The sequence below is a fragment of the Salvelinus namaycush genome, chromosome 34 (genome assembly GCF_016432855.1).
Source record: "Salvelinus namaycush isolate Seneca chromosome 34, SaNama_1.0, whole genome shotgun sequence".
Taxonomy (NCBI): domain Eukaryota; kingdom Metazoa; phylum Chordata; class Actinopteri; order Salmoniformes; family Salmonidae; genus Salvelinus; species Salvelinus namaycush.
In genome coordinates, this window is record NC_052340.1 from 6,350,882 (window position 1) to 6,363,382 (window position 12,501).

Genomic DNA, 12,501 nt, shown 5'->3' on the forward strand with positions numbered 1-12,501 from the left:
TGGGCTATAATGTAAGAAGTAACACACAAAAAAAATGTAATACTGCAAAGTTGCTTAGGAGCTAGAAACAGAGCTGGCATGTCTGTCGGCGCCATCTTACCATCTTACCAAGCATCATGTCTGGAAGAAACCTGGCACCATCCCTACGGTGAAGCATGGTGGTGGCAGCATTATGCTGCGGGGATGTTTTTCAGAGGCAGGGACTGGGAGACTAGTCAGGATCGAGGGAAAGATGAACGGAGCAAAGTACAGAGAGATCCTTGATAAAAACCTGACCCAGAGCACAATTTTTTGTCAGCAGGACCATACGGCACTGAATGAGAGCAAATGTGACTTGGAAAGTTGTCTATTACTCAGCTACCAAAAAGACAAGCTTACATTAATTATAAATATTCATAGTTGATGTTTTCACCTATTATATCTCTGTGTTTACAGGTCTATATTTCCAAGTTGAATTAAGATATCCTAATGTTTGTTTGTGTATGAAGGGAAGACAACTGACTACTTGTATTTCACATTTTAGCAATATCAGAGCTTGTTTAATTGGGTTACATGAGTTTATGTAGCCCACCCCTCTCCAACCACGCAATATTCTGCACATTTTGAGTTTAGGTGGTACATCCAAATATCTATTAATTTAACCACTTTTGCATTAAAATGTGTTTTGTTGTACGTCGGTTAATTAAGGGTATCTCAAAAACTAAAGCTCATTTTGAGGGTTGGCCACTCGCCTAATATTCTCGTACTTCTCTTTCTATTAAAAAAAAAAGTTAAATGACAGCTCAATGTGAGACCATTTAGAATTTGCGATTAATCACAGCAAATCCTGCGGTTAACTTGATTAGATAGCCCTAATTGCAATGCATGTCCGTGTTATAAAGGTCATGTGACTCAGTCCCTCCCTACATGCCACACATGCACGCACACACACAGGGAGAAGGGACTTATCTGGGGAGCTGGCGCCAGCGGGAGAGAGCTCTGTCCCTAGGGTTCATCCATAGACTATACACTTATCTCCATAAGGCCATTAGCTGAAACTGCTGCTGTTGTGTTGAGCCCTGCTGCTCCTGGGAAAGACAAGCTATATCCAGGCTTTCTAATCCCATTACTGTAATGGCTGCCAGATAGGATAAATGAAATAAATTAGCATGCACACACATTTAGCACCATGGCATTACAGGCCCATCTCACTCCTCTGCCCTTTGTTTAGCGCCACTTCCTGTGGCACTTGTCACTGCTACTGTTCTAAATAGCTACATCATGTTGCTATTGGTGGATGTGCATATTTAATTGTTTGTCTGTGTGTATGTGAAAACCTGACGAATGAAATAGACAAAAAAAGAACAGAGTTTTTTTTCTTCACATGTATGATTTCACAGTCTTTTTAATTAGCGAACAAACAGGATGAGGGGCGTGCGTCATGCAGACATTATTTTCAGAGGATGGAGGGGGCGGTAAGTTGGAGCATTTTGCATTTTTTAAACACCTGAAACAGCTTCTTCCTGCAATCTAGAGCCATAATCGTTATGCCTAATTCTATTTAAAAAATATATTCTTCTGCACAGGTTATTTCAGCATACCTCTTTACCCGTTACCTGTTCAATTGTCATTTCAATGAGGGTGTCATTTTGACTGTTGTAAATCCCACATCTCAATATACTGCACTAACATGCCTAGGATATTACATCCAAATTACAACACAGTACATGGGATCATGACATACATCATCAATACAGGCACATATCATGGCATCGTAATTAATACACAAATAATCTGATATTATCATAAATTGTCAGATCACATTTAAACTAAGTATGTTCCTGACCGGTGGTTATTTTTTTTTAAAGAAACTAAATATGCTTTTTCTGCATCTCTGCAACAAAAAAAATAATCAGGGTAAAAGAGGAATGTGAATGTTGTTCAGTACATTTAGCATTTGCTTGCTTTTCTTTAGTCAAACAACCTTGCCAGCAGGCATGCCAGCTAAGATAGTTAGACAAGCTACTCCAACTTGATTGATAGCCTGAAATAGCTTGGTAGCTGGTTATGAGATTGGGAACATAGCTAGCTGGCAAAACAATGATAGGTGGCGAGTAATACAGAGAAACAACAAAACATTTTTTCTTTATATATTCATCAAGAAGGAATCAATAGTCTACGTGGCTTGATCAAATTCATGTACTAACATACCTCCTGCAAGTCCTGGTCATCACCGGCCAATCAAATCAAACCAACTGCTGTGTGTGTCACTCGACACTCTCTCTCCTCCTCTACTGACGATACTGTCTGCATGCACTAGAGCCCTCAAACTCACCTCTGGACTTTGAAGCCAGTTCAATTGTATTTCAAAGAAATTTGTCCCCCTCTAATCAGGGACTGATTTAGACCTGGGACACCAGGTGGGTGCAATTAATGATCAGGTAGAACAGAAACCCAGCATGCTCCGGAACTCGTAGGGTAAGAGTTGAATACCACTGCACTAGAGTACAGTATTTACCGTCCTGCCGAGCATATCTTTACTCTGTGGTGTACCGGTACCCCCCTGTGTATAGTCTCACTAACGTTATTTTACTGCTGCTCTTTAATTACTTGTTACTTTAGGTTCTTATTCTGACTCTTTTTTTAACTGCATTGTTGGTTAGGGGCTCGTAAGTCAGCATTTCACTGTTGTATTCGGCACATGTGACTAATACAATTTGATTTGATTTAACCCTGGAAGGAACCATTTACTAGGTAGAATGGGGGAGGGTGGTGTACTGTTTGCCTGGTCCAGTCATTGTGCCCTCTCTGCGAAATACAGCTGACAGATTTTTTTCATAAATAATTATGAGAAAATGTGGGGTTAAATGTTTTGTTCAGTAATTCATTTAACATCTGAAAAATAAATCAACAGGAAATATCTGCCCTTGTGCCCCCTATGTGCATGATGCCTCTGAACCTCATACAGGAAACCAAGGTGATGCCAACAACAAAGCAGGGTAGAACAGGTGGCTCTTCAGAGAAGGAACAGAAACACTGGGTGTGTAACAGGGATGTGTGAAACTGCAGGCATGCATTCGCTGCGAGTAATCGTTTCGGATGTGTGTACAGTATGTGTGACACGGTGTATTACTCAAAACCTACATGATCTATTTGTTCAAAGGAGGTTCATTCAAAACCCCTGTGCCTTTTCCATTATATTTGATTTTGAAGATTGAAAAAAAAACAAAAAAACATTTTGCTCACACTTAACAGTGGCAGTCTGTTTTTAAAGTCAGTTTGATGATATCTGGTCGTACACAAACCTCCATACAGCTCACAATTAAAGCCATTCAAACCCAGTGTTCTTGTTGGACTTTGACACTGTGGGTGGTGTGCTAGAGTGAGTCAGTGACAGCGTGCTCAGATGCCTTGTGAATGTTAGCTACATGAACCCCAGCGAACTAGACAGACATGGACACCGGTGCCCAACCCTGTTAGAAACACACGCTTCATCCTCTGATACAGCCACTGAAACCACGGCTAGGAAGCTCGCTTTCACTCAGTGTAACCATCGCTATAAATTGTGTTGTCAAAAGATGACAACAGGGTTATGATTTTGGCTTGAAACCCCACTTGTTATCACGACACACTGGGAAATCAGATGGCAGGAGCTTTGTGCAACACCAGTTTTTTGGGGGAGGAGAAATTCACTTTGAAAACAACTAACAGAGATCCTCCTCCTCACTGGGTGGGCCACCAATTCACAGACACCAACAGAAAGGGCCTCTGGGAATGAATCCATTTTATTAGGCTCAAAGCCAGTGTCTCTGGGTTCAGCAAGTGGCATAACAATGGGTTAAAAAGTGTATGTTGTGTTCTAGTTGCGCTACTCAGCAACAGATAAGAAACTAATCCAATTGTGAGGTACATTTGGCAGACTGGGTGCTGTTCCTGGGCTGTCAGTCAACATGGCAGCCATAATATCACAGTGGGTGACTGCACAGACAGCGCTTTGCTTCGGATTAATTGAGTTCCAGGGAGCTGATTGGGTTTGAGACTGCAGGGAACAACACCTGTTCAAAGATACTCCAACACACCTAACTAGCACTGGGCTGGGGAATCGCTCCATGGCCCAGGCAGAGAAAGACAAGATGGGGGGGGGGGGGGGGGGCTAGGGAAAGGGGGACAGAGAGAGAGAGAGAGAGGAATCAAAATAAAAGTAAAGCTACATGCATTGAAATAAATTGGAAAAAGGAATCAAGAGAGAGTAAGAAGAGGGAGAGAAAGTAAGAAACATGTCATAATCAGGCGAAGGCAGAGTAGAACGAGGGAACAACAGAAAAGAGTGAGCTATCCTTGCGGACTGTTTGTGCCCTGTTGCCCTCCTCTGTTTCGTGTGTGTAATCCATTTGGAGAGTGAGGAGTTCAGAGCAGGGTCATCACCCCCCTCTGCCGCTTTCCAGACCTGCATCCCAGCCCAAGGTCCCAACAGTGTTTACACGCTCTGCCTCACAGAAGATGTGGGACCTGCTCATCGTCCTTGGCAGCAGGGCTGCTGTAGTGACACCCAAGGCAAATAGAATGAACGATCCAGAGGGCTGACGGTCTCTAGAGAAGTCTGATCCCCCTGTCCCACTGTCTCTCTGCCTCTCCTCATTCTCCCCCTCCTCCCTGCTCCCACGTCGTCTCTAACTCCGTGTATGAGATATATGTAATGGCTGCTGCTATGGCATATCACCTTTGACCCCTACCTATAAACCATGCTGTGGTTCCTGATGTTCTCAGAGGGTGCTGTCGGACTCTCGACCGGTGGCCCCCGGGGTCTCCTTGCCGGGGGCGGGGACCTCAGAGAGCAGGCTGAGGCAGGTGGCCGGGTTCCGGGAGGTGCAGCGGGAGAGGAGCTGGCCCCCTGGGGGCCCCTGGCGGCGGCAAGGGCACAGGTAGCCCTTGAGGTGCAGCCATATCTTGCTGTGCAGGGAGGCGTAGATGAAGGGGTTGTAGCAGGCGGAGCTCATGGCCACCAGGTGGCAGCACACTTGCAGCACGTTGACATAGCGCTTGTCCACGATGTGGTAGTCTGGGTCCAGGTCCAGCAGCAGGTTCAGCACCTGCAGGGAGGGAGGAGGAATACACATGCTCAGGGGTCACATACATTAGGATTACATTGGGATTACAATGGGATTACATTGGGATTACATTATGATTACATTGGGATTACATTGGGATTACATTGGGATTACATTAGGATTACATTAGGATTATGTACAGCCTAGGTGATGTAACTGCCCCTAAAATGCTTTTTCAGCATATTTTCTCAAAGACATCAGCTCAATTATATAAAAATGTCAGCAATGTCAGGAAAGTTGATGGGCTATCAGGAAAGTGCATTGTGCCTGTGTGTGTGTGCGCGCGCATCGGTGCATGCGTGTGTTCTCACCTGCAGGGGCAGCCAGCAGAGAGCAAAGGCAAGCACAGAGGCCACCAGGAGAGAGAAGGTTTTCCTCCTCCTCTGGCTCCAGCGCTGCTGGCAGTGTGAGGGCTCTCCGGGCAGCGTGTGGCGTCTCAGGTGCACTGTGATGGCACAGTAGGACACGCTGACTGACAGCAGAGGGATCATGTAGGAGGCTACCAGGATACAGCAGGAGTAGAGCAGCCTGAGCTGGCCAGAGCTCGGCCAGAACTCCTCACACACCACCAGCTCCACCCCGCGGGGCCTCAGGTCCAGGTAGCGCGTGTGGAGGGAGGGAGGGGCAGCCAGGGCCAGAGACAACCCCCACACCCCCAGAGCCACCACGCTGCAGCCCCCGACAGAGATCCTCCTCCTCACTGGGTGGGCCACCACCACGTAGCGGTCCACGGCGATGGCCGTGAGGGACAGTACCGAGGCGAAGACAGTGGCGGCCTGCAGCAGCGGCACCAGGTGGCAAAGAGGGCGTCCGAAGGCCCAGCCGCGGCTGTCGAAGGCGTACGAGGCGGTCAGAGGGACGCAGGTCAGACACATCAGCAGGTCGCCGGCCGCCAGGTTACCGATGAAGAAGTTGGTGGCGTTGTGGAGCTTCTTATCGGCCAGGATACAGGCCAGCAGGATGGAGTTGCCTATGCCGGCCACAGCCACCAGGAGGCAGTAGAGGGGCAGGAAGAGGGGCTTGAAGCGCAGCAGCAGCTGCATGCCAGAGAACATGTCCAGTGGGTTGTTGCTGTGGTTCAAGGAGGGGCCTCCAGTAGTGTTGGCCCCAGTCAGGACCTCCAGGATGGGATCCATCTCAGTGCACTGTTCCCCTACGACACAACATAGACAGTCACTAAATTGTGGCAGTTAAGGAAGACTGGGGGAAGCATCAGCACTTACAGCATGATATAGCAAAGAAAAGGGTTGAACCAATATCTAAGTTCACTTAGATTCTGAGTTCAACCTGTTCATAACCATGACCCTCAGCAGCCCTTTCTGCTTTAGCTGCTAACTTAATATGTACCAAAGACTATGGATATACTGACAAGATACATGTCTCTCCGCCCCTAACAATGGGAGTCGTTGTCCACAAAGCGGCACGGTGGGCCGTCTAGCTCCCGCCTATCCTTTCTTTGATTGGTGGATGCATACCATTACTGTAATCCTTTTTTTGAATACTCAATGAGGGTTGTTGACATCAACCGCCTGTATTCAATGGAAAGCGATGCTATGCTGCTAGCCTCATTTCATGAATATGCAAAGCCATCTCAAAACAACAGATAAAAAGTTTTTTTCTCAAAGTTTCCCAGGATGTCACGTGTCCTACTTATATTAGTACACTCGTAACAACTTAAGCATTACGAAACTTCCATTCAATCAAATTAACCTCACGTAGCAAAAATAAGCCATTCATTTTTTTGTTGACCAAATTCGAAACACTCATTGTCCTCCATACAGAAACTCCTTGCTTGGTGGGCGAAACAACGAAAAAGCGCCACCTGCTGGTGAGAGACCGATTTTCCACCTAGTTGGGCATCTCTCTTCCTTTTCCTATATGTATGTACTAACCTGAATGTCATTTCATTTTTTGGGAGGCGGGATGTGGGCGTCTGTGTAAACGTCATGTTTTTCCTGTCCAGTCTCTTTAATACTGTGACCGCCCACGTTACTGGCTGCACTCACTTTACCCACTTGGTCTAAGCGCCAGCGCCTCGGATATGCATCCCCTGTAATAATGTTGCAACGCACTTGATAGAGTTCTTCCAGCCACTTATTTCTGATCCTCGACGAGAGCTGAAAACCCTCTGATTGCAAAACGGAGGAGCTCTACAGCTCATCCAAAACTCAACCGTGTCACGTCTGCACTGACGCGTACTGTGGGATTAATCAGACGGCTTTATTGATTTAAATGTGTTTCACCCCCCCCCCTTCTAGTTAATGTGGGAGACTATCGTGATTTCTTCGATTAGGAACGGAGATTATTAGTGACCCCCAATCATAGCCTACTATTTGAAAAATTCTATTATGATTGCCCATAATCAAATATGCTTTAGGCAAGAAATACAGAGGTGGGTAGACTGATATACAGATAAAAATAGATAAAGTTTTTTTTCCCGGTCACTCTGAACGTGGTAAATCAACAGGTGGCGAGGAAGAAGGAGGGATTGAATATGTAGCTTAAGTCATTGCGCTGTGACATAACAAACAACAGTAGATAATGCAATGCGTTTGTGAATGGTGTCTCCATGCCGTAATGTCTAGTGCCTACAGTACATTTGAGTGAGTCTTCAGGTCTTTCTAGGCTGCATATGTGATGTACTCGTCCAAGCAGAGCGAGACACTGAGATGAAAGACAGTCCTATACTCTGAGTGGTATTGCAATCTAGTTTTGGATGGTTATTTCAACAGTGAAATGACCAGGCTCCTTATTTACTTTGAAGTGAGCCTAAAATCTATGGCAAACAGAGATAACAGTCAAATTGCTCCTGAAACATGTTAATCTGTTGCCTTGCTATCTGATCTTGCACACTGGTGGATCAGGCAGATGACAAAAACGCACAAGAAAAAGACTGGCTAATGCAAAATTAATAATACACATAACATTTTTACACGTTCCTTTTAAAAAAAAATCTGTGATTGAACAAATGACATATCATTACAAATGATAATATTTGGTAGCATTTGTACCATTAACAATTTTATGAAATCATCCCTCAAACTCGTCAAACCAGCCATACATACTGTAGTTTTAGTACTATTTTGGGGGGCTAAGTAAGCCTTTCAAAATAGAATATTAAGTGTTCACATTTTCTGTATTCCACAATAAAACAAGCAACATTGATTTAAGCTGTAATTATGTGTATTGTGCGGTTTTGTATGCATCATGTGTGTGCATTGTGTGTAGTGTGCATGGCACGTGCAAGGTGTGTGTGTAAGATAAGAGAGAGGAGCCTACTTGTACAGTGCCTTGCTTTTCCTCAGAGGCAGTACGCGTCTCTCCGCTCTGTCACGTCGCTTCACTTCTGTGACTGTGTCTCTCTCCTCTTCCTCTTCTCTTCCCCCTCTCCCTGTGATGTGAGCATTGCCCCCCTTTCTCTCTCTCTCTCTCTGAGTCCAACCAGTGGTTGTGCTCCAGCAGACAGTCCGGGAATGAGGGGTAGCAGGCTGCCACGGACACTCATCTAGACACTTTTATTCACAGCATATATATAGGCAGGTGATTGAAAAGAGAGATTGGATGGTGTCCCAACACTATCCTCCCTTCTCCCTCTCCCCTCCCTCTTTTTCTCCCTCTCTCCCTCACACGCTCCAGAGATGTCAATCACACACACTGCATGAATTTCTACATTATTTCCCTCCTATAACATGTTGTTAACCTCCTTCCATAAGTGCACAATGCAACACATATAGTTCTCTCTCTTATGCAGTCAGGTACAAAATCCAAACCTGCATCAAATTATGTGCTAACAACAGATGGACAACCTGCAATTAAATGTCTATGTAGGGTATCCCTCGATCCCTTCCTGCCTCAAACGCACATGCACGCACGCACACACACACACCACAGGAGGTTGGTGGCACCTTAATCGGGGAGGACGGGCTCGTGGTAATGACTGGAGTAAAATCAACGGAATGGTATCAAATACATCAAACACGTGGTTTCCATGGTTTCGATGCCATTCCATTTGCTCCGTTCCAGCCATTATTATGAGCCGTCCTCCCCTCAGCAGCCTCCTGTGACACACACTCAGAGTTGTTTTTTGGGGATTCAACGTAAGAGCTCAGACACACAAATAGCGTTTTCTGGCCGAGAGTACTTAGCACCTCTGAGTGTTATTTTCAAACTAAGTGGGCAACAATTTTACATGTAGAGTCGCATGAACATTTTCAGCAGACGTTTCCAGCGAGTGGTCCCTGAAACACAGCCCGAAGGACCGGCAGACGGATGCTAGATCCACATTTGGTGCGATGTGTGCGATCCTTAAGGCAACCAATTGGAATAGGATTGTGAGTTTGAGCAACTTTATATATTCAGAGGTAAAGGCATATTATTAATATTATGAAATTGGCATCCTAGCTATAGGGCTAGTTTCTTTCAATCACTTTGGCACATTTGTCAGGTGTAGGTGGTATATTTTCTCAACTCTAAGCACTTAACTTCAAACTTATAACACTTGTAATGGTCCCTATCTTATGTTCAGAACCTTTGATTATGCTTCGGGGTTTCACACATGGTTCACCCCTCAGTCATTCATACAAAATCTAAGTTTTCCGTGAAATATCATGAGAACTTTTAGTTTAGTCACCAATACATCCGATGATGATAGGCTCACCATTTACCATTTAATCCAAAGGCAAAAAAATAGAAGATACACATTTCAAAACTGTTATATTTTGAAGTCCTGGTTGGAAAGAATAGTAGATTGCATTATGATTTTCTATACTGTACTTAACTAAAACTTGAAATGCACAATTCTTGAAATATTTCGTATCCAATGGCAGGTTGTGAGCATGTAGAGAAATGTGTCAGTCTTACAGTTTCATTATCCTTACACAGCCCACACATAGGACAAATCATCAGAAATAGGGTATTGTAAAGCAGTTTAGTTACTTTAAAAAAATAGCAAGGTGTTGTATGCCATTTATGCCCCATGCACCATTGTACAAGATCACCTTCTCTAAATGTCAGCTGAGACAGTATCGCTTGTCTCTCTGCTTGAAATTCATCCGCTTACATTGCATTAGGGTTGCAACATTCCAGCAACTTTCAATAAATTCTCTGGTTTTTCAGAAATCTTGGTTAGAAGATTCCCAGAATCAGAAGGCAATAAATAGGAAATCCAGAATCCTCCAACAAGGATTTATGGAAAATCAGGGAATTTATTGAACGTTCCCAGAATTTTGCAACCCTACATTGTGTCAATTTAATTGATCAGCATAAAGTGTATTCAGAAGTGTAAGGACCAGAAATTGGAATGGGTTTAGCATATTTATTGAGGAAATATTGAGAATGTGAATAGACCAGGCGAAGCCAAGGGCTGCAGATGAAGGATCCAAGGGAGTTGACTCGATAGGGCATATGTGTCAAACTCATTCCATGGAGCGCCGAGTGTCTGCGGGGTTTCGCTCATCCATTGTACTTGATTGATCAATTAAGGTCACTGATTAGTTAGGAACTCCCCCCACCTGGGTGTCTAGGTCTTAATTGGACACAAATCGAAAGGCAATAACAAAAATCAGCATACACTCAGTCCTCCGTGGAATGAGGTTGATACCCCTGCTGCTTGGAGTCTCAGGTAGACATCCCCGTCAGGCTGTTGTGGCCCCCAGAAGATCCTTGAAGGAACCTATGTAAAAGGAGAATGACATGGGCAAAGGAGGGATGTAACACAAAACAGAGAGGAGGAATGACTCTTTGATTGGGTTTAAATAGGGTGGTAATGGTGATTAAGAACAGGTGTGTATGCTGAGTAGCAGTTAGTAGCAGCTGGAGCTTGTTTGAGGAGCTAAGTTCAGGGCAACTAGTTAAATGTTGTAAGCAATAGGAGGCTGATTGGCAATGGTTAGCAGCTGGTGCTTGTTGAGTTGCTAAGGAGGTGCGTTCAAGCAACTAGGTAAGGGTTGCATTGAAATCTGGTTCTCACTCCTGAATTTTTGTTCATCCTTAAAGGAAAATTCCACCTAAACTATATTTTGATATTTGTTTCCTTGGTCCATTGTTGACATCAGTGGTGTAAAAATACTTGAAAGTACTACTTAAGTTTTGGGGTATCTGTACTTTGCTATTTATATTTGACAACTTTTACTTTACTACATTCCTAAAGAAAATAATGTACTTTTACTCTGTACATTTTTCCTGACATGCAAAAGTACTCATTACATTTTGAGTGCTTCGCAGGGCAGGACAGGGAAATGGTCTAATTCACAACCTTATCAAGATAAGATCCCTGGTCTGACTCACTAAACACATGCTTAGTTTGTACATTTTGTTTGAGTGTTGGAGTGTGCCCCTGGCTATCAGTACATTTAAAAAAAAAAAATGGTGAGGATTTTGAAATGATTTATACTTTTACTTTTTATATACTTAAGTATTTTAGAAATTACATTTACTTTTGATACTTAAGTATATTTACAACCAAATACTTTTACTGTAGTAGTGTTTTACTGGGTCACTTTAAATTTTACTTGAGTCATTTTCTATTAAGGTATCTTTACTTTTACTCAAGTATGACAATTGGGTACTTTTTCCACCACTGGTTGACATAGTCCCAAAATGTTTTCTTGTCACTTTCAAAGTACATAAATACCCGTATGATGCATTTTTCATTGTACGATGCAAAACGCAGTCTCATATGATCATACGACGCAAAATACGTCATTTCTGTATTTTGAAAGTTACATGTCTTGAAAACTTGATTGCTGACAAGCAAAATATTTTGGGGCAATGTCAACAATGGATGAATGAAACAAATACCAAAAGACAGTTTCTGGGTGGAGTTTTCCCTTTAACACCATTCATTGAAATTCAGATGATGAGTGGCATGAAAAAGTATAAGAGTCCTTTGAAATACCTGGATTTCTGCATAAATTTGTCATCAAATTTGATCTGATCTTCATCTAAGTCACAACAATAGACAAACATAGTGTACTTAAACGAATGACACAGAAATTATTGTATTTTTCATCATTTTGTCACGCCTTGACTTTAGTTATATTTGTTTTCTGCCTTTGTGTCGTTACCAGACAGGACTGTTTTGTTGCATTCACTTTGTTATTTTGTTTAGTGTTCTGTTTTTTAAAATAAATTAACATGAACACTTACCACGCCGCGATTTGGTCCGATGATTCCTCTTCCTCAGACGACGAATATCGTTACACATTTAAACATCATTTAAACATTCACAGTGTAGTTTGGAAAAAGTATGTGAACCCTTAGGCTAATGACTTCTTCAAAAGCTAATTGGAGTCAGGAGTCAGCTAACCTGGTGTCCAATCAATGAGACGAGATTGGAGATGTTGGTTGGAGCTGCCTTGCCCTATAAAAAACACTCACAAAATTTGAGTTTGCTATTCACAAGAAGCATTGCCTG

General features: G+C 43.4%; 1 protein-coding gene across 1 annotated transcript; it reads right to left on the minus strand.

Moving 5' to 3' along the window:
- Window positions 1-4,742: 4,742 nt before the first annotated feature.
- On the minus strand, window positions 4,743-6,223 carry LOC120029141 (prolactin-releasing peptide receptor-like). The gene is made up of 2 exons (XM_038974450.1): window positions 5,399-6,223; window positions 4,743-5,069 (listed from the first exon to the last, which is right to left on the minus strand). Exons 1-2 carry the CDS (start codon window positions 6,221-6,223, stop codon window positions 4,743-4,745), a joined length of 1,152 nt encoding a protein of 383 aa, XP_038830378.1.
- Window positions 6,224-12,501: the final 6,278 nt, after the last annotated feature.